This window comes from Hyaloscypha bicolor (assembly GCF_002865645.1).
Source record: "Hyaloscypha bicolor E unplaced genomic scaffold K444scaffold_73, whole genome shotgun sequence".
In the NCBI taxonomy this organism is placed as follows: Eukaryota; Fungi; Ascomycota; class Leotiomycetes; order Helotiales; family Hyaloscyphaceae; genus Hyaloscypha; species Hyaloscypha bicolor.
Genome location: NW_020194575.1, coordinates 879,747 through 903,317, shown reverse-complemented (window position 1 = coordinate 903,317; position 23,571 = coordinate 879,747). Strand labels below are relative to the sequence as shown.

Sequence of the window (23,571 nt, the reverse complement as noted above, 5' to 3'; positions counted from 1 at the left end):
ATTAGTCTAAAATATAGCTATTCTTTTAATTTATTCTCGCTTACTTGCCTAAATTTTATAAGAATTCTTACTAGAGCCGACTTTGAATTTAAGTTACTTATAACTAGTAATCTAGCTTTATAATTTAATATTATTATATATAGCTTTAATTTTACTAAGCACTTTTTTAACTTCAATAATACAAAATCTCGCGGTCACATATATATAAATATTATGCTATGGTAGTACAAAATTGCGGCACTATAACTACTCGAGTCCGTTATTGTCTCGCGATAGCGATTATCTACTTGGGCCTTGCAGATTCCCTAAGAACATTACAATCACCGCACAGTAGGTGGCTGTTCCAATGAAGATATCTGACATCCCAGCCTCGGTAAGGAGCGATATCATGGCTGAAAAGATGAAAACGAACACGAGAACAACACAGGACATCCAACCTCTACTCATTGGCGTCAACAAAAAAAGGATAACGGGAATGAAAAGTACCGATACAGCAAAGAAAACAACAATGAGCCTGGCAAGTATATTTATGCGTCCTGTGGCAAAGAAATGAACTGAGGCATTTGACCGTTTGGAGTGATTCGTAGGTTGGAGAAATTTCTAAACACTGAGCCAAAGATCGCTTTAACATAATAGGGAGGCCCAAAACTAACCTTTAGCCACGACAGCGGTCGAGTATCGACATGAGCTCGAACAAAAGCTTCGAAATGATTGCGCGGCTTGAGTGGTGGAGGCACTAGAGAAACGAAATCTTCTACAGGATATATCCAGTCATATTCCCCTTCTTCTACCGGTTTCTCACTCCAAATCCATCTGAATACATTCTTGTGGTCTTGCTCTGGTGTCCGAGGCAAAGTTTTGATCTGCCGATGCTGGAGCAGCAGGGTACCTTGAGTAAGAAGCCATCAGACCGGGCGCAAATGTATGATTAGTGCGAAAGACAGTGCCAAGATACTTACCATATGAAAGAAGCTTTTGCTCTAGTTGGGCTAGTAAGTCGCGCCTTGTAGTATCAAACCCTTCCGGGTGGCATGAACTTATGAGACGGCGCACTCCCTCCTCAGACTTCTCGTCGGCAACATCTAACTCGTGAATTTGATTTTCAAGGCGTGTTATATCAGTCTCATAAGCGACAAGGAGCCTGGTATGAGACTGACCAAAACCTCTGTAGATTCCGAAACTGTCAGCGCTCTCGAGAAATGCCGCAATCTGGGGCCAGCCACATGGCTGCGTGTAATCTATGTGCGGCAGGGTCAGCCATTATAATCTAATTAATAAATGTTACTCTTTAAAAGCAATAAACCCACAGCAAGGATATTGGAATCGATCGTAACCACGTTGATATTCCTTTGAATAGTCTTCGATAGGCTGTTTATAGAAGCAATAGCTTTTCAAGCCCCTAAGGTAAGTCAAAGTTCGTTGCCAGAGGCTATAGCGGAAATTGACTAATTTGTTTGTTAGATATAAAGAAAGCATCATTTGCTTTGAAAATAGATTTACTGTTGGTATCTTGCTGCCTGGGCTCTGCTTTGAGGGCACTCGGCTCTAGGCTATGTCCTTTCGTAGAAGGCTTCCCGAATTGATGTTTCCGGGACAGCTGTCTCAACTCGACATCCAAGCCTTGCTCGGCGATATCATGGGATTCCGCGAATTCGGCAAATTCCTCTCGTCTCTGAGCCCACGATGCTCCTGGCATGTCCATGAAGACGAAAGATGGCAAGTTACCAATACAAGCTTGGGTTGATTGACCTTATCAATACAAAGGATTTGTTATAGATACGGTGTTGTTAAAGGGCAGATTTTAAAGCCCAAAAGCCTTGCAATTCGTCTTCATGAAAGCCTAATGTCTTTGCCCAGAACGAAATGGATGGGTAGATAAACAGCTGCAAGAGGACTAAAGTGGTAGTCGGCAAGGACGGCGAGGCTCTCAAACATTTTTGTATCATTAAAACGGTGTGGTATGCTCTAAAAACAAATTTACCAATAGATATACTTCGGCAAATAGGATACTGAGTAGAGTATTGGATGCCTTGCAGTCCGTGGGCGCGGCGTAAGCTGGGATTGGACTGGGGGCAAGTCACACCCTAAATGAATTGTATTGGAAGGCAAACGCCATCCTGGGTGTGCCATTTTCACTTATGCCCTCATGCGCCCCAGAACTCCTGGCTGCTGGGGGATTGAGTTGCTAAAAGTTGTGCTAACTTAACTTATCAAGAGATTCAAGATAACAGCAAGCAGAGTTTGCAATAAGGTGGCTCGAAAGTATAAAAAGCGAAAAACGAAACCTAGTTACGGTTTAATTTAAGAATGCTAGGGAAGAAACTCGCGAATTTCCGATCTTCCCACCCTAATATTAAATTGGTCGCATTTTATATGCGAAATCACGATAAATTAATAGTCGCATGGCACTAAGAATAATTAATCAGTTACATACGAGATTTTTAGTAATTGAATTGCCTCCCCTTATTTATTACTAAACCTTATATGCTTTCTCGTATATATAGACTTTTTTCTAGCTAATAAGACCTACTAGGCTTTATTATTATCTTTATTACTTCTAGAGTATTAGCTAATTTATTAGAAATAAAAACGCTATTTTAATAGCTTTCAAATTAATTACTTTATTATTAAAAGTCTTTTCTTTCTCTAATTTATTTCTCTTTCTCGCAAATAAAGCTTTAGCCTTAAAATTGGGCTTTAATTCGTAATTAGCTACTAATTAAATATTCACTTGAGATATAGTAATTTTGCTTAGAGAACTTTTTTTTAGCTAGCTTAAGAGCAAGAAATAAAGTCTCTAGATTCAAAATTAAAGATATTAATATTATATTAAAGTAATTACTTTATTTATTTTCTTGTTTTAATAAAAGTAATTTTAGCTTATATTTCTTATTAGTATTATAATATATATATTAATTTAATTTTCTTTTATTAAGTAAATTATTTAATTAAAAGCTTAAGTGCCTTTTATTTAAAAGAAAATAAACCTAATACTTTTGTTTTTATTATTTTATTATTAACTTAATTTTAATTAGCATATTTCAAATATATTAAGTTTATAATAAAAGAATTTACTTATTAAAAAATAAAGCTATTAATAAAAACATATAATAAAATCTATAAGAAAAAGTTTAATTATATTAATTAAATTTGGTTTTTAGAAAAGGCTTTATTATTTAATAAATAATTTATATAAATATAAAGAATGCTTTTATTATAATTTTAAATTATATTTTAAAGCCCTTAATTAATTATATACTTCTTTAATATTCTATATAATTACTTCTTTTAGCTTTTATTTTTAAACTTAATATTTTATATTATAGTTTTATTATTTTTTATATTTCTTAAAATAATTATATATTAAAATATTATAAAATATATTTATATTTATAATATAAGTTATTAAAAAAAAGAATATTATAAGAGCTTATAGTTCTGGAAATAAAGTAAAATTAGAGCTTTTTAATTTAGTTCTTTATTTTATAAGTTTCTTTAAAAGAGTTTTTATAATAATATATAAGTTATATTTATATTATAATTTATTAATAATTTCGTTATATATAATTATAATATATACAAAGTTATATATAACTAAATTACATATAATAGATCTCGTATATTACAAGCATTAATTAAAAAAGTTAATAAAGCTTATATATTACTATTATATTACTATTTATATTATTAGAGCTTTTTATTTAAAAAAGGCTTCCTTAAATCTTATAAAAGAAATAAAGATTAGTTCTATACTAAATTTAATATTATAGTTTTATAACTTACTAATTTATTCTATTCTTTTATTACTTATTAATAAATATCTTGTAATAATATTTTAATTAAATAAATCAGAAATATATTCTTTAAATTACTTAAAATTCTTCTTTAGGCAAGGCATTTTAATATATGAATTAAAGTAAATATCTAGAATAAAGAAGTAATAAGAAAAATAAGGCAATATTATAAGTACTATAATAAGTTTAAATTAAAAATACATATAAGAATTATATAAAATAAATCTTATTCTTATATTTATAATTATACGCATATTAATTGTGGAATGAATGCAATATTAGAATCATTTATTAGTATATAAATATCGATATTATCAAGTGGAGTTTTATAGTATATTAGTGGTTATTTAATTCCTGATATTTTATTAATTTTGCGATTTCGTGAATTTTTATATTCTTGGAGTTTCTTCCCGAGCGTCGCTAAATCAGCCCGTATCCAGTGGTTGTCTTCTAGTTTAGGACTAAGAAAAATTAAAAGCATGCGCGCCAATTTTGATAAGGGATCTACATTTTCAAGTTCCGCCTTATGAGGAAGAATGTTTGAACAGGGTGGGTAACAAGTGACGTGGCTCTCGCCGACTACTATCTCATCCAGAAACCCCCTCCCCCGCCCCTCTACCCTGGCGCAGTTCTGCCACGTGGAGACAGCCTTGTTTACTACCCGCTTGTGTCGTAATGCGCCTAGTGGAGACCTCGTAAGCGGTTAGCTATCTGCAGAAGTAGCCTTGCCGCGCCATCCCTCCTCGAAAACAAATATGTGTTGAGTCCTCATAATGTGCGAACACTCTCGTTTGACGGTTATTCTTCATTCCGGAGACATACTTCAACGCGATCCCTCCAACAGGCCAAGACATGAACTGGCCTTATATGCAGAGGTTAGGCCGCAGCCAGCCTGCCAAAATTTCGGTAGCAACAATGGATATCTTCCCAACAGATCACTAGAAGCCATTTGGTTCCCCGCCGGTCCTCGCGAAAATCTACGCAGCTACTCCACGATATTACAGGTTGTTCACGAAACTTTCCACCTTGAATCTATCGACAGCAGCCTGCACAACAGTGACAACACTGCCCTTGATGTCAAAAATGACTTTATAGAAAGTTTCTCGGCGCACCTAGTGAGAGGGTAGTGGAGCTTGGATCAACAATATCCCATCACGTGTGCGAAATGAATCCGCCTACTCATCATCCATCTACGAGCGGCTGCGCAATCACTTCAAACTTCTCATCTGCAAACACTCGAGATCTTTTGAACGCGATCCTCTGGCAACTCTGCCCCGCTGAAATGTCCATGATCGGAGGCTCCAGCTCTACAAGGGCGGGTAGTAGGGCGTAATAATAAACAAGAGTCGATCAGGCTTGTTGCTTCACCGAAACAGACGATGATCTCGACAGATTCCAAATAGGCTCGAACACTACACCCCAATATCCAGATTCTTGGTAAGCCAACGCCCTTCTGATCTGACCACTGGGCATTGTCACTAAGACAACGATGACAACAGCCGACAACTCTCGGACTTGGTGTTTCTGACCTTTCCCATCGAACACTCATTTGTCAGCATGATACCTTGGCGGATGCCTCTAAGCGATAATGACGCTGAAATTTGGCCCTTGATATATGGACGTCAATGAATGCTAAAATACCACCCACATCATCAAAGTACACTTAATGCCAAAGCCAGCAGACGCAATGAGCCGCACCGAACCCAAACATGACTTCGGCGCTTACGATGCCTGGAGGATATGGGGGTTGCTGGCCGCGCAACAATGCAAATAGACATCAGCACCTCGAGGCTTTTCGAGCATCCCTCCTTGAGCGCAGTAACCTCGAAATTAATGGTGCACGCACGCACGTTTTTCATCGATATTCCAACCGTCCCTCTCTCGCGAGAGAGGGAGGAAGAGGTGCCCTGATTGCCACTGTACAAGGCAAGGGTTCCAGCTCCACCAGCAGCGAATTCCTCTCCACGCTCGCACCTTTCCACTCGCCAGGATAGCCGCCCTCGCAGCACCCGCGGTAGTATGCTCGAGCCATTGGCCGACCTTATGTGTTTAATCATTGAAGTGGACTCCGCGCATCCATGAGGATATGCTTGTCTAGCTTTTCGAAGTGAGATGGGGAAAGACTGCGATGATGACGCTAGTGGGGATTGGGCGGTGTTACAGAAGGTACCCCACCTGCGTGGTAGCTACGCCAATGCGCGCCGTTGTCAAGTAGCTACGCCAGTGCGTTCCGTCACCAGTACCTACACAGCGTCCCGTCGCTGGTACCGGTTGATCAGGCGCATTTTGCGTGGCGCTATACCTCGACTAGAGGCAGGCAGAGCAAAAGAATGACCCGTGGTAATTCTTCGAGTCCCTGGCGACTATAAATGCTAGGGACAACGAAGGAATCCGACACCACACGACGGAGTCACCAAACTGTTCCCAAACCAACATGTCTGAACGTTCCGAAGCATCCAACTACACCTGGCTGAAATATCTGTGTGATCTCGACCTTGGCCGCGAGCTTGCCGTCCAAAATTCCAGTGGCATTGTTCGCGTTGCTGTTCTTTCTTGCATGAAACAGCACAAATCAACCCGCGAGCATTTTGCAAAGCTCCGAATGCTGGACCCACAGCCGCGAGGAATTGAAAGAGTGCTTGCTGCGGTGGTAAACCTCGTTTAACTCTCCTTGGTTGTGGCACCAAAGCTGACCTCAGGTCGTCAAGAATCGCTCTGCGTCCTCAAACAAGATCAAGACTCTCTCAAATGTCTTCCGGAATGAAGTACAGGATCAGGTTGTGGTCTCCGGGATCTCAAAGATTAGAGAAGTGCTTGCTGTGATAGGAACATCAACATTCTCATGGCCGTTCGTCGCTAGTACTGAGTCCGACTTCACACGATGCCTAAACGCTGCGTATACAACCTATGCACCCGTCCTTGCAACTTATGTTCCATTTGGAAACGCTGGTAATGGCACGGCTTGGGAGAATGGTAATGGGAGATTGGGCATAGAGGATATCGCCGGAATAAATCTCGCAGGGACCGCGGGAGTTGTGACTGAGTCGACGCCTGTCAAACCCGTGGGACCTCCCTATCTTCTTCAACGTTTCGCCTAAACTGATTGCCGTCGCAGCCGAAAGGTTCTTCCAAGCGTCGAGCGACTATGGACTACCTAAACGACCTCCTTGCCCTTCCAAAGCCGATTGTGGACGCTTTTCAATTCTTTGCAGAGCCGCGGGCATTCGCATTTGCTCATCTCACACCCACGGTGTCGGGGATTCATACTTCGGTGGGATTGGAAAATGGGGGTTGATGGGTGTACTCGTGTGGAATTGAGTTGACTGTGGTTCTAGAAGTCTTAATGGTGCGGATAGAGACACTCTTTTACGTACAGCCGGCCTAGATGTCCAGTAGACCCGTCTATCGACTTGTATAAATAGCTCATACAGACCAATAAAAGAGTATTTCGAAAAAACTTTGAAATTGTATGAAAATCAATGGCTGTTGGGATTCCGAAAGTGCGGAGAAGCCACGAACTGACGTTAGTGAGAGGCCCTTGATGACGAGGCTGTGCTTTTCTTGTGGGATCATACCTGCAAAGATTGCAGCTGATAGAGTACAATTGAACGTATCCCCATTCCCTGGTCATGAGCAAACCCTCCGATCTGCGAGCCCTAATTACTCATGGAGCTTGATGCATTCGGACAGGCTACTAATCAGCGTTTGTGAGTGAGAAGACCCATACCATAGTCAGTACTGTCGTGGCTGATCCTATTTCATCCTCGACGGGCTTGTCGTGATTCATCGCGAATTACTAGAGTTCGCATCTTCGCCTGGCTGTTACTCTGACAAACTTGTAACTGTAGATTATGCACATACGCATGGCTTGAATAGAGGTTGCTCGCCTTACGCATATTACTAATTTAGGTACCCAGAACGCTCTCGCTTCCCGCTCGCTTAAAAAGGAGTCCCAGAAAGCAGGCTCGGTAACTATTAGCGTTTTTAGTAATCAATTATAAGCGAGCTAATCCCTGCCTACGCCTAATATTACGCCTTTTCTAATTCCAGAAGGTAAAGAAGCTCAATAAAGTACTATATAATATATAATAAAGATAAGGCCCTCTTTTATTTTATTTCTTTAAAGTAATTAAAATCCCACTCTTCTTTTAATATTTAAAGTATTCTTATATTCTAATTATTTTTAATTTTAGTTATTTCTTATTTTAATTTATTAATTATTAATATTATTATATAAGAGCTTTTTTTATTAAAGTTATAATAAAAAACTAAAGTATTAAATATAATATAAAGATTTTTAAGTCTTATTATTTAGAATTTAATAATAAATAAAGAATTAAAATTAAAATTAAAATTATATTAATTATATAATTCTTTTAAATTAAAGTTTATATATATATATATTTACTTATTAGTTTAATAATTAATTAAAAAGTTAAAGTAAGTATTTCTAATTCGGCCAGAATATAATTCAAATAAAGGAGATTTATATATAGCTACTAATATAACAATATCTCACGAATAAAAGAAATAATAATTTTATAAGTAATTACTTTAATTATAAAAAAAAGGCATTAAAATATTATATTTAAGAGAGTAATATAAAGTGAGTTAATATTAAGTATTACTTCCCTTTTTTTAGTTCCCTTTTTTATAAGACGGCTTTTATACTTCTAGAATTACATGTATTTATTTTAGGAATTATATTCGTTAATCCAAATAGAATTGTATTAATTTACGTATTTTGGGAATGTAAGTACACGTGCGAGGACTTTTTAGTAGTATATCAAACGCGAGCCGGACAGGGCCTTAATGTGTTCTCGGCAGAGACAAGTACTCCTCGTCGATCACATCCACCCCTCCTGGGTCGGCATCCGCGTCGACAGACGTATGTGGGTTCGCTTGCAGGGGTGCCGGACCAGCAGCATGACCCGCGTCAGCGAACGTTGGCCCGGCTGGGGGGCCGAAGGAGCCTCGCAAAGGCAGGCTTTGCGAGGGCACCACGTATGGGTTGCCGGTGTTACTGCCGGCGGTGTTGTAGCTCCGAGCTGCTAAACTGGGTAACGGTGGCGTTGGCATCTGGATCGGCGGCTGCGGTCCGGATTGCCCCGCGGGGGCAAGGTTTTCAAGCTGTTCCACGTAGTCGATGAAAATCCTGTAGTAGTAGGTCATATTTCCAAGAAGGAAGGCACGATATCCAGGGTGCGAGGATTCGGGGAGTGTGTGGTCTGCTATCGCGCCTAGGTGGCCTTGCTCGATAAACATTCCGAGTGCGTCCCGCGTGAACTGCACCGCTTCGGTGTACAGGGCATGCGGGATCTCCGGACGGGCTCTCCCCGGGAGGGGGAACAGAATATCCCAGATGGCGAACCACTCGTCCTCGTCGTTGTGGAATGTGAACCGTCTGCTGCCGTTGGCGCGATTGACACCGCTCGCCGCAATGGCCAGCCACTGCTCTGGAGTCGCTCCGGGGTAGTCAAAATCCGCCAGTTCCTCGCACTCGCGGACGTGAGCGCCGAGAGCCGTGCCGGCAGGATCATCTTTGAACAGAAGGCCGCATCTCGGGCAGTGGGGCCGTTTAAGATGGTTCCGCTCGATGTGCGTCCGAACATCGTTGATGCGGCTCAGCGTGAGTCTGAGACACCGGCGGTGGCGCACAGGGTCGTGAAGGTAGAACGGACAGAGCCAGTGTTGCTTCCGCCTTTTGCCATCTTCATCCTCCTCCTCGTCCCCGCCGTCCTCGCTTCTCCCTCGCTTATTACCTCGACCTCGACCTCGACCTTGACCTTGACCTCGACCTCGACTTTGACCTCGACCTCGATTTCCACCTTGGCTCTTGGAGCCCGCCGGTGCAAGGTTGGATGGCGATGAGATGCCCCCGGTGCCGCCGCCGTCGCCGTGGTCTCTGGGCACGGTGGTGCACAGGAGGTACGCTTCAACGACGGCCTGCTGGACCTCCTCGCCGGTCAAATCCAGGCCCTGGCTCTCGACGACCAATGCAAGGATGGAACACGCCTGGGACATCACGTTGAAAGACACCCGGCCATCCTCATCGCCGGCCACTGCGTCCGCGGCGGCGTCCGTCTCGAGGATGTCTGGCTCGATTGGGCCAATGCGGCGTTGAATGTCTGCATCGTTGTTTCCCGGCGGACTCGAACTTGGGGGAGATGCCAACGGCTTCGGTGGTTTCGACGGTTTCGATGGTTTCAATGGATTCAACGACTTCCTCGGCTTCCATTTCTTCACTGGCTTTGCGCGCAGTGGAGGGAGGCGGCCGGTTTGGTACCCGAGCCATGACCTAGCCTCTCGGAACAGCTCAGTCGGCCTCTCCCTTATCTGTCCCAAGTCAACTCACTCGCTCGGGATGGACGAGGGGGAGAGACAGCAACGATCATTTTTCAAAGCTCTCCTTCAATATCGACACTCGGAAGGGGGATAAAGGCAAGCAATGGAAGAAAGTTTTGCCTACTCGAGTCCATGATTTTCTCTTCGCTGCGCCTTGCACTGGCGCCTCTGGCTCCATTTGTGCCTCATGGAGAGGAGCGACGGCACGTGAGGAGAAAGCCGCTTGAAAGTGTTGATGGGATCTAATCGTTTGCACAAAATGCTTTGAATGCGGCCGACGAAGAAGAAATATCGAAAGATGACGAGGGGCTGGTTGAAGTCGGTGAGGCTGCAGTCTTAAAGGATGCTGGCGCGGCGGCTGGGGATTCGGGGGCACCGGCCGGATTGAAATGTCGGTTCAAGGGGCGCAAGTATGTGACTGACTGCAGGCCCGTCTTGAGCCTCACGAACCACCGCTGGGGCGCAGGAGAGTTCGCAAAGTTCGCACTGGGAAGGCCAGATCACATGCCGACTATGCCATTCATGAGATGGCCGGAGCTACGCAGAATTGTTGCTCGGAAATTATTTCCGCCAGTACCGTATTCATGGACGAGTACGCAAGTGTGTAGGAAAACACTCGCTCACTGAATCAGTAGCAGTAGCAGTAGCAGTAATGATGAGGATTATACACTGATCTTTTCGCCTCGGTGATTCCATCATCATGGCGAGCACCCAAGCCACAATGAGCCATACAGGCGGCCGAACGAGGTGACGGTTTTGCAAAGAGAATCAGGGCTTGACGTGGTAACAACTCCCAAGTTCAGCAGTCTGAAAGCGACCTACAAGCCAAAGCCTAAGTCTTTGGCAGAAGGACCCCCACTCACCAATCAACCACACCCTGGCCGTCAGAAGCCTCTACTTCTTCAGCGACAGCCTCCATGAAGCAAAGCAAAGCGTTGGACCCTCCAGCCAGTCATTGATCTCACAACCATCGCTGGAGTATACGTAACTTGTCCCCAGCGGGAAGTTGGATATCTTCTGAATGAGAGGCTATTGTACGGATTTACGAACGTGGGGGCTAATACCATACGTGATATGATTAAAGAGCTGTTCTTCGGTGCTGTGCTGCATACCCTAAGCGCCTTGCCAAACCTAATCATGCCGTCGAGTCTGCCAAACAGGTCTGCCCTGCGCCATCCAGAGTTTGGCAACCAGCAAGCTCGTAGCTGTGGGCGGCAGCCACCTGCAGCAACCGCCCAAAGGGGAATCACTCGTTACACGAGTTTCTTCACCGCGGTATTATCATACGGTCAGGCACACACAACATACAATGCCACCGCGGAGGGGAGGGGCGGTGAGACGCTGCTTGTCAACTCGATAGCGACAAGGATCCCAGATCAGTGTGGGCCGCGCCAATTGTGGATGGCAGTGGGTGCGCTACGCCTGGGCTCACTTGTTCCAACACCTACGCAGTTGGGTAGTGAACACTTGAGACCAACAGGGGTATACCATTGGCTACCCGACACAGCAACCAGCTCCCGCCATCAAAGTGCAGTTTCGCGAGGTACGCAGCTGCGTAGGTTAGGAATGATCGGAGCCACTTCGGGCCAGTAAAGTTGGCTATTTTAGGTCCTAAGTCTGTCACAGGTGCCGATTTGACAATATAAAACGACTGTCATACTTAGCAGGACCAATCATTCCTCGGACCTCAGGGGATCGGGAGCCTGAGACAAGAAATGAACCTATGCTCTTGTTACTCACTATAGTTCCCTTCTTTACTGTAGCTAGCGTGTTATAAACTCTTTCGGCGTGTAAATATGGAGGGTTTACGCCAGAAATGGGGTTTTATTGGCCATGCTACGGTCAAAACCCCATCCTTAGCGCAGGTGGAGCAAATTCTGGGCTCCATTTGACCACATCTTTCGCCTCCTCAACGCTCCCCTGGTCTCCGAAAGAGTTGCTGGATCAAGCCCCTTGCGTGTGCTCTGCGTGTTTCTTAAATGAGCCATCATGACGGAGATAACGGATTTCACCTTGAAACCAGGCGAACAGAACTAGGCAACCAATCCATTTACTCACGCTGCCCCCTTGTCATCAGACCAGGATATCTACAAGTGGGTAACTGCCCCTCCTAGCAACTTGTAAAAATTTGTCAAATTGTTGAATTCAACCGTGTGAACTACCCTCTGTCGAAATGTTGAAATGAGATCCACCCCATCTCCAATCTTCGTTCGTCAAATCTGCAGACAGCCACTTCAATCCCGATGAAATCAAGGTAAATATGAGAAAGCGCAGCTACGGCATGACGTCAAAAGGAAGGAGGAAACCGTGCAAAAATGTATGATCATAGGAGCTTCCACAAGAAACTAGAATAGTATTGCTAAGATCCAGAGGGCGTAGGTCGAGCATTCACTAGCCGATCGTTGTGTTGTATCTTTGCTAATGGATAACCATCCGAGCGAGACATCTTACCCGAGTCCTCCTGCGTCTATCCATAGTCCTGACTCCAGAGTGGTGGAATCTGGGTCTATGGAGGACGGGAGTCCTCTGGAAAACGGCCAAACTACGCAGTCTCCAGATCATACCTCTGTGCAAGATAGCAGTTCACTACAAAAGCCAGGTGCTTCGACACACCCAGGAGCACAATCACCTCTACCAAAAAGGAAACCTCGTAGCATGGCCTTCTCTCGAGGCAGCGGCTCAGATTGCGACGACGACGAATCTTCTACTAAACGGCAACGTCATGAATGCGAAGAACCGCGAAACCAGTGCCTAGGATGTCCCTTCTATAAAAGAGATCCTCTCAAGTACCAAGTTTGCCTGAGTTATCAGCTCCGGCGGATCAAAGACGTCAAGCAGCACCTCCACCGGAAGCATAGCAAGCCCGAATTCTACTGCTCCCGGTGCTTCCAAGTCTTTTCTACCGCCTCTGATCGCGACGTGCACACTCGGCCGGCGAGTTGCCAGATGTGTACCGACCCGCAGTATGACGGGATCACCGAACAGCAGAAGAAAGCCCTTACAATGTACGTCAACCGGAGTAAGCGCCTGGAAGACCAGTGGTACGAGACGTTCGACATCATTTTCCCCGGCGAGGCCAAGCCTGAATCCGTTTTCGTAGGCAACTACTTTGAGGAGGTGACACCGCTGCTTCGCGCACTCTGGAACACACGGCGGTCCGGGATCATCGGCCACTTCAATTGTGTCGACCAGAGAAGCATCAGCGCTATCATGAACACCGTCTTTGATCAATTTGCGGAGTCAATAGATAGCACTGCTTCCGAACAGGGCTCGTCATCGAATACGGGACTGGACGCGCAGAGCATGGAAACGTCGCGCGTGAGCCGCAGGAATTCATTTCAATTGCCTGATTCGGGACCGCAATTTGCGCCTGACGAGGTTGTTGGAGAGGTGCTTGGTCAATTTAGTCCCGAAGAAGCGTTTTATTTTAGTTCACCCTTTGATATGAACACTCAATTTGACTCTCTTTTCCAGAGTTATTAGGCGCCGAGGAAACTTTCACATTTCGAAAAGGAAGTTAAGGGGCTACTTGAGTTTAGAACACACTATTTTTTTATTTACTTTTGTTACACACAAAATTTGCTTTAATAAGGTTGCCTGCGAAAGGAACTCCTTAAATGGCAAGAATATTAGGTCCAGGCGTGAAAGTTGCTTGACACCCAGATCACTTTCAAAATATCTCATTTAGCACCTCTTTGAGTCAATCTCAAACAAGTATCCGCATACGGTCGCACCTTAAACCCTTATTTTTATCTGCAGTCCGCGGGATCAATTCATAATATTCTCAGTAGAATAATGGATGACTTCCAAGGCTGAGAGGCTCCAGACCACGTCCTAATAGTAATGGGCAACCTGCCGTCACAATCAGTACAAGATCACAAGATTGAACCTATCATCTAAATCGGGAGATTCACAAATCATGATTTGCCTCCAATCATGACATCCCAATGTCCACGTCGCCGGTATCCAGAACATCACAACGCTCAGCGCCCCCAGGGCTCTCGGGGCTCCTCAACCATCTCATCGATTATCTGGTTCAGCACCGCAATGTACAAGGCCTCTAGGCTCCGCTCCTCGTCCTCCATCTCGTAGTCGTTAGTCAGGCCCCTATCCTCCAGGAATTTCGCAATCACCTGCCTCCCCTGGCGCGCCCAGTAGTCCCGCAGGCGACACACGTCAGATTCGAGTGGCGCTGACAGACGTGCCTGGGGCGGCCGTGGCACCTCCGGAAAGACCACGTCCCAGACGGCGAACCATTTCTCCTCCTGTGAGAGTTCCGCATTAAGGCGGCGTGCAAGCAGCTTCATCTGCTCTATAGATATGCCTTCTATGTCTGGCACTGTCCGTACCGTGCACGACCGCGCCCTGATGTGCTGGTCGCAGTCGGCTGTAGTTGGAAAGAAGTCGCCGCATATGGGGCAGAAGGGGCTGCGGCGGTGGGCGAACCACAGGTGCTGTTTGACGTCCCTGACGTCCCGGAGATCCGCGCGTGTCAAGCAAGATTGATGGCCGCGCGGTTGGTGAACGTAGTAAGGACAATGGAAGCTGCGCTCCATCGACGGCTGCTGGTTGTTGATGACGACGGCATCTTCGTCCTCCGAGTCTGTAAGATATTCCACCGCGATGTGGGAGTCAGGCGTGGACTTGCGGCGCTTGCTCACTGACAAAACTCCTGTGCCTCCTGCGCGCTTGCCCGTGAGCTGTGTAGGTTGCGACTCAGTAGTGGAGAATTCCGCTCGTGCGAAACTGGCAAGGTCATTCTTGATTGCGGCGAATGCGTGTTCTGTGTTTAATTTGGGAACATCAGGAGGTGACAAGATAAAGATATCCGCGTCTTCGTAGGGGGAGTCGTTGTCACTCGCCTCGAAGGCGTCAGGAATAAAGGGGTAGGGCGATTTGTGACCGTGATTCGACTGACAGTCCGCCTCGGGCCTGCCGGTAACTTGACCCTCGGATATAGTCCTGTGCTTCTGTACCGAGAGAGCGCTGTTGTTCTGGCCTTGATTAAAAGTCCCCCCTAATGCTAATCCACGGCCGAAAACTCTATTACCTATGTTCGATCCAGTAGTAAGCCAAGCGATCCCATGATCTGTCGACTTGGTTTCGTGGCTAATGTTGTTGTAACTTAATGGAAGGATAGATCGGTCAAGTGAGCCAGTTGGCCTGCTTGTATTTGCCCCGCTTGCTGTCTTAAATGCATTTAGATCTGCACTAAACCGAGCTAGCTCTTTGGCACATCCGATAGAACTTCTGAGATCTACTTCGCACTGTATTCGAATCCTTTTTGCTTGTTTCGGTAAGTCAGGGTGACTTAAGATTAGCTGTGGAGCAGGACGCACGAAACGACCGTCACAGTCATGGAAGACTATTCCGAAGTATGGTCTGTCGTCGGAGAGTGTTTCATCCCACAGTAAGAGAACCAAGTCTCGTTCCACTCCTGCCAGGACTCTGAAGTCACTCTCGATTGTAACACCGCCATGGCTGAAGTACACATCGCCATGAATCCGGAGTGGAGTCCCATTTGATCGAGTAGCAAAATGAGCGAATTCAAAAGGAGATTGTGCAAATAGGCCACGGTACATATGATTGCTGTTGGATGACTGCCAGGCAAACAAAGTAGCGTCGTCTGTTCTCTGGAAGATCTTTTCTTGTAGTCGTGTAAACGCCGTATGCCCTTCGCCGTATATGACGGGCATACTCACTCCAAATAGGCCAAGTAGTGAATATGCGATATCCTCAACTCGTCGAGCCTCGCGATTCGCAGCCCAGGACATTATCCTTCCGATGGAGTAATCCGAGAGATGGTCTGCATTCTCCAAGACAGCTTTGTCAACCTGAGTGACTTCGGAGAGAAGAGGTAAAAGAGACTCTTTCGTGCCTATCATCATCCAGTTTGCGGCATAAAAATACATGTTCTTGGGGGCGATGAGTTCCTGAAGAGTCCAAGATCTTCGCATCCACCGGCTCTGTCGAATATTCTTCTCTTGCTCTTGCACATTGCCAACATAGTCAACGTCGCTGAGATAGACAATGCAAGCACCGCTTTGTCGAAACCACTTGAACATCGAGTTTATAGCTTCAGAGAGCTCTGCAGTCGAGGAACGATCCACACATACAGTATCAACCCAAAGCCATTCGAAGCTGAGATTACCAGCTTCTCGACAGAATTCCTTGAGTTTCTGGAGGCTTAACTTCTCGGAAGCCAGACTGGTGTCTCTCAGATCCCCGCGTCCAACTTCGTCCGCTGCCCAGGAGTATGAAAGAGCCACATATCGTGGGATGCTAAGAGCATCCAGGAAATCGTGGACTTCACGCTTCTCTGTGTGAATAAGTCTCATTGTTGTGTCTCCGCAGATTTTTGGGGGTTGATGTCGAATATTGAAGAGAATAGTTCCTAGGGAAATGGCTCTTAGGTTGACGAAAAACACACCTAGAAATGTAGCTTTAGGAAGGCGTCCTAGAAGTACAGAGCAGAACCAAGACATAGCTATTGTATGCAAACAGCAAAATATGTAAAGGGTCGCAAAACAGAATGATCGCATCGGCACCAACTATCGGCACCAGCTATCGGCACCGGTGCGCCAATCGCGTGACGCCCAGTCATCTAGCTAGGGCGACACGTGCTCACCAAGCCCCTTTTCTTGTTTGGTCTAAGACTCGGAACAGTTGCGGATGTTAATCTTATGGGCACTGAAATAGGGGTTCTGGGAACCGCTCTTTCTTTCCCTTCTTTATGTGAAGGCACGTAAGAGACATAAGGCACAAATAAGTCGGCAATAATATAATATCTATAATTTGCTAAATCTTGCTCATATTATAAAACTAAAGCTAAGAAGAGAAGAAGAAAAAAAGAGAATAAAGAATAATAAGTAAATAAATATATATAAGAGTATAATTACTAGAGTTTAATAAACCGAGCTTAAAAAGTAAAAATTAGCTAATTAAAAGAATACTTTTAAGTTAATTAAATCTAATAATAATATATAATATTAAATTTATTATATATTATAAAACTTGTTTTAAATTATTATAATGAAATATAGGAATTTAAAGCTAAAAAATAATAATGAATAGTAAGCGAGTTTATATATATAAAGTATATAATAATAGAATATTATATAAGTAAATAAATAAGTTTAAATTTCCTTTTATAATTATATATATTTCTTTAAATATATATAAGCTCTTTATGAAAATAAGAAATATTTTTTAATATAAAGAATAGTTTAAATAAAAAAACAAAATTTATAATACTTATATTAAATTTATATTTTTTAATTTAATATAATTTTATAAGGAAATAATAATATAAGTATAACATTTAGGGCTTGAAAAATATAATTAAATTATTCTTATTTTAATAATTTAAAGTCAAAAAAAGAATTTTTTAAAAGAAGCTTAAAATAAAATAATTTCAAATTATCTATAAGCTTATATATTTATTAAATAAAATTATAATATATAACCTTAATTTTATTTTTTGATTTTAACTTTATATATTTAGCTAGTTTTAATTTAATTCTTACTAGTATTATATAATATAATAATTATAATATTACTTTTTTTCTTAAAATAAGCTTATTTTCAAATTTCGAAAATTTATATTATAATTTTGAAAATTATATATTTTAGTTATTATATAATAAAAGCTATAGCTTTTATTTTAAAGACTGTCTATTTATTTAATATAATTTAGTTAATATTCTAAGTTTTAAAGTAATTTTAGCTTTTTAATGTTTTTAATATAAAAGTTTTAAAGAATTAAAGAGCTATTATTTAATAAAGAATTCGAATATTATTCTAGATTTGATTTTTTTTATTATATTTAATATTTAAGCTTTTTATAAAATAGTTTCATTACTAGTATTTTTAAACTTTATATTTTATTTCTTTATTTTCTAATTTATTAATAAAAGTACTAATTCTATATATTTAAAAAAAATTAATTAAATTTTTATATAATTTCTTTATATAAAATATAAAATATAATTCTATTAATACTAATAATTTAGGCTTAAAAAGATATTTAAGATATTTTAGAATCTTATATAAGCTTTTTATTTAATAAGCTAGCTTGTAATTTAAATAATTATTTTTCTAATATTTATTAGCTTAAATAATATATTACTTTTATAGCTCTTTTTATTAAAAGAAAAACTAGTTTATAGTTTTATTAAACTAAAGTTATTTACTAGTAATTAATTATTATTATTTCTTTATATTAGTTATTTTTATAATAATTAATAATTTAAACTTTATATTAATATAAGTTATAAGCTATAATTAAATATTATAATCTTTAAAATACTTATTTAATATATAATATAAATAAGAAAAAGAAATATTAGCTTTTTAATTATAATTATATTTCAAATAAAAATTATAATAAAATATATATTTAAATAATAAATAAAGATTATTATTATATTATATTTGTTTCTACTTTTAATAAACTTTTTAAAATTAATTAATATATATTATTATAAGTAATTAAAGACTAATAATAAATATAAAACTATTAATTAATATTTATTTTTTAGTTTAATTAATAATAGTAAGCTCAAAAAGCTATTAAAGTTTAGCTTATTATTAAATATTATATTAAGGGCTATATATATATATCTTTTAAATAAAAACAATATATAAAAGTATTTTAGATATTATTATATGATAAAAGAAAGCTATTTTATAATATTTAAATACTTTTTCTTTCTTTCTTATTTTAGCTTTTCAAGTTTTAATAATATTTAGTTCTTATTTAATAATTTATTTATAAGCTAAATATTATTATTCGAGTTTTTTATTTAGACCGAAATTATAAAGGCTTTAATAAAAGCTAATTAAAAATATAATAATATTATTAATTTTTTATTATAAAAAAAAGATTTGAATTTAATAAATTATTATTATTTTATATAAAATAATTATTTATTTAACTTATTTATTTAACTTATTTATTTAATTTATTTATTTAATATTAAGCTTAAATTAATAATAAAAAAATTACTTTATTTAAAAGGCTTACTTTACTAAAAGCCTTATTATTATTATATTAATTATAATATAATTTTATATCTAACTTATAAAGTACTAAATTTCTTTATAATAAAATTATTATCTTTTATTAAGGTTCTCGGATATATAAATATATAATTTTAGACTTTTTTATAAATCTCAACTAACCTATTAATAAGCTCTAATTATTTATTACTATATATTAAAGCAAATAATAAGCTAATTTCGAAACCTTTTTTACTAATTAATAATATTATTCTTAGAATTCTTTAAACTATTATTTATTCAGAAATTATTAATATAGATTTAGCTGCAATTTCAGAATTCATAATAACTATTTCAAGTTCTATAATTATAATAATTATATTTCGAAATCGTGTTTCATATATAAGAAACCCGAATATTATTTATAAAAGTATATATTAGAGAAATAAAAAACTAAAATAGCTTGATTTAAAAATAGAAATATCTATTAATTTAGATTTTAAAATACCTATAATTTTAATAAATATTTTGGTAATACTTATATATAATATATTACTATAATTAAAAAATATAAAAAATAAAAGTAATAAAAATAAACTAATAAATAATACTTTTAAGGCTTTATTATTAAACGGATAAAAAAAAGAAATATTATTTAGATTTCTATTTTACTTTAATTAAAAGCTTTTTAGCTATTTTTTTTACTTTTATTTTACTAATAATTATAACTAATACTTTTATAAATAATATTCTTTTTCTATTTCTTATATATTAGATAATAAGTAAAAACTATATCTTAAAGCCTATTAAAACCTTAATAAAAGATATTTAGACTTTTATAATTAATAATATATTAAGATATAATATTTATTACTTTTATGAAATTATAATTAATACTAGAGCCTTTAAATATTTAATTACTAGTTTAAACTAATTTCAAGTTTTATAATAAACTAATAATAGTATTAAATTTAATAAAATTACTAAAAATTAAATTAGTATTTAGTTTAATATCAGATTTATATTCTTTATTAAATCTATAATATTAAATATATTAATTAAGTAAATATAATTCTATATTATATTTTTAAAGACTTTATTTTTATTTAGATTAGCTAATATAAATAAGCTAGGAATCTATTTTAATAATTTTACTAATTATCTTATTACTTTTACTAGAAACTATATATTTATAATATTATATTTCAAATATTCTTTCTTATTTTAAAATACTATATTATAAAGCTTTATTTTCGAATTCTTTATTTATAATTTCTGGTTTTTTATAAAGATTAAATTATAATATTTATATTATTAATTTAGTTATTTATTTATTAATAAATTTCGGAATATATTAGAATAAAGAGGCTATAATATTAATATAAAGGCTTTTAAATACTTTATAAAATATTATAAATAATACTAGAAATTTAGCTAATTACTCGAATAATTTAAATTTAATTTGAGAAATAATATTAGCTTTAATTATTTTACTATTATTAATATTTTCTATATTTCTAGTAAGCTTATAGTTTATATTATTAATAAAAATACTCGATATTAAGCCAGCTAATAGCTTTAAAATATTAATATAATATATATTTGAAATATATTTAAATAATACTAAATTAATAATTATTTAGGCCTCTTTAATTAAATTATAATAAATATTAAAAAGTAATTTACTAGTAAAAAATTCGCTTAACTTATAAATATTATAGATATAAAGATTAAAATTATTTCTATAAAAGCTTATAACTTTATTAGAATTATAAAATATTATTATATATTAATCCGATATCTTGATTTTATTATTATAATTAAAATTAATGAAATTAATAAAAATATTATATTTTAAATAGCTTTTAAAACTATTAATAATTTTATGAAACCTAATAATATTATTCTAATTCTTTTAATTTATAATACTTTATTATAAATAATCGAATATAATACTTTAATATTTATTATTTTATAATAATTAATAGCTTTTAAAAAGATAATAACAGAAATCCAGAAACTTTAAATTAAATATTAAATAATAAATGCTTTAAATACCCGAAATAGTTCTAGTATTATTAATATTTATAAAAAAAATTGAATTTAAATATTTTTATATAATATAAAAGAAATATTAATTAATTAGATAATTAAAATAAGTTATATAAACTAATAGCTATTAATAAAAAGAATTATATACTAGCTTTATTATATAGTAATATTATTTTTATTAAACTTTTATAAAGCCTTTTTATATAGGAAATACTAAAGTTAATATTAATAGCTTTAAATCTAAACCTGAATTTTATAATAAAGCTAAAAATAATATAGATATAATTTCTCTTATTATTCCCGTTATTTTATTAAAGTATAATAAAGAATACTTTTATAAAAACCCGAATATTATAATATTCTTATAAAATAATAACTTATATAAGAATTTCTATTAAATTAAAGTTATTAGTTTTTTAAAAAAAAAATATTTAAAATTATTTCTAGATTTTAAATACTAAAAGAAATATATATTTTTAATTTTAGATTCTTTAATAAAATCAAAAATAAGAGTATTAAAAAAGAACTAAAGAAATTAAGACTTATTATTTGAGCTTATAATAATTAAAAGAAGTATATTATATTAATTAAATTATTTATTATTTAATATATTAGTTCGAGAATTATTTTCAATATTATTATTATAATAATAAATACTTTAAAATTATATTTATATAATAATAAATACTATAAAATTATATTTATATAATTATTAGTTTACTAATAATATATAATACTATTATATAAGTATAGAAATACTAGTTATATTAGTTAGTAAAGTTATTATTATTTAGAAATAGGAATTATAATATTATAGTATTAATATATAATTCCTAAATCTATTAAGCTTAAAGAAATCTAGTTTACTAGTTGAGTTACTTATAAAATGCAAGGTTATATAACTATATCTCATATTTCATATCCTATATTTCGTATCCTATATCCTGTAACTATATATATAATTCTTAAAGAAATAGCTATACTAATACTAGAAACTCTTTAAAAATGCGAAAAATAATACTTCTTTCTAATTATATATAAATTTTCTAATCTAGCCTAGTATTAGATTTCTCAAATACTTTATATATCTATATTATTTCTGAGGTTTTAGTTATATACTAAAAGCTATAGCCTTTTATATATAATTTCTTCTCCTATAATATTCTTCTATTCTATATATCTATTTTCTATTCTATTTATACTTAATTTATATCTCTATATCTAATTATATAGTATTTATATTAATTAGATATTTAAAGGCATTTATTAACTTTAATTTCGTTATAGAATTAGTAGAATTCGATTTTTCCTTAATTCATTTAACTTTTATAATCTCTCGTTATTTATATATCTAATAGAGGTATATTATATTAATTATTAGATATTTTTCTCGAATAGTTCCTAATTTAATAAGGCATTTATATAACGACTTCGAATTCATATAAACTACTAGTAATAGTTCTATTTCTAGTATTTTATTAATTATAGATTTAACTAAAGTACTTATATTAAAGCCATAAGCTATATTATAGAGTTCTAAAACTAGAATACTTCTAGTAATTCTCTTATATTTAGTAAAGAACTAGTAAATAATATTAGTATATCTAGTTCTATTTACTAGAACTAGAATATATCTAATTTGAGAAAAGAGATTTTTATTATTTATAAATAAAGTATTCGTAAAAATAATTAAATATAAGAACTTTTTTACTAGCTTTATAAATCTTAGTCCTCTAATAATATTCTCAATTTGCTATTAAATATACTTATTAAATGCCTTTATATTAGTTTCCGAGAATTTAATAGCTTAAATAGTAATTAATAGGTTATATAAAACTTCTAGTTAATAGACTAATATAATATATACTTCTCTAATATATTAGGTAATATATTAGTCCTTAATAGAGAAATCTTAATAAATAGTACTCTTACTACTTATAGTAGTAATATTTTTTATAGAAGCGGTTTAGAGGTTTTTATACTAGTATTTCTATATAAGAGTAATTCTAGTAATATTTATATAAATAATACCTTTATTAAACTTGAGATTATAATTAAAAGTAAAACATTTATATTTCTTAGCCAAGAACTTAGCTTTTTAGAGCTTTAGTTACTTTATTTTTATAAAATTATTAGTTTAAAGGCCAATAATTTTAAAGGGTTATTTATTATAGAAAAGGCAAGAATTATAAGTTAATTATTTTATAGAAAGCTTATTAGTATAATAGAAATAGTAAATCTTAAACTAGTAGTTTCTATCTTCCGGTATATTATATAATAGTTTTATAATTTTTAGAATAGAATTATTTTTTAGATTTAGCTCTTTAGTAAGTTTATAAAATAAGTTAATATAAAAATTATAATTAAATAAAGTCATTAA

The 23,571-nt window shown here is 36.2% G+C and overlaps 4 protein-coding genes across 4 annotated transcripts; 2 read left to right on the top strand and 2 right to left on the bottom strand.

Moving 5' to 3' along the window:
- Positions 1-279: 279 nt before the first annotated feature.
- Positions 280-1,221, bottom strand: K444DRAFT_529515 (uncharacterized protein; the record flags this gene model as incomplete). The annotated part of the gene is made up of 3 exons (XM_024874815.1): positions 280-600; positions 654-889; positions 960-1,221. Coding segments are annotated over 3 exons (819 nt in total), but the record flags the coding sequence as incomplete, so codon positions are not given.
- A 5,007-nt stretch (positions 1,222-6,228) lies between these two features.
- On the top strand, positions 6,229-7,089 carry K444DRAFT_629801 (uncharacterized protein; the record flags this gene model as incomplete). Its single annotated transcript, XM_024883110.1, has 3 exons — positions 6,229-6,444; positions 6,503-6,856; positions 6,910-7,089. 3 exons carry the CDS (start codon positions 6,229-6,231, stop codon positions 7,087-7,089), a joined length of 750 nt encoding a protein of 249 aa, XP_024736847.1.
- Positions 7,090-12,560: 5,471 nt separating this feature from the next.
- On the top strand, positions 12,561-13,622 carry K444DRAFT_663525 (uncharacterized protein; the record flags this gene model as incomplete). The annotated part of the gene is made up of 1 exon (XM_024886841.1): positions 12,561-13,622. The coding sequence occupies one exon, from the start codon at positions 12,561-12,563 to the stop codon at positions 13,620-13,622; it is 1,062 nt and encodes a 353-aa protein (XP_024736846.1).
- Positions 13,623-15,673: 2,051 nt separating this feature from the next.
- Positions 15,674-16,477, bottom strand: K444DRAFT_507985 (HET-domain-containing protein; the record flags this gene model as incomplete). The annotated part of the gene is made up of 1 exon (XM_024873408.1): positions 15,674-16,477. A coding segment is annotated over one exon (804 nt), but the record flags the coding sequence as incomplete, so codon positions are not given.
- Positions 16,478-23,571: the final 7,094 nt, after the last annotated feature.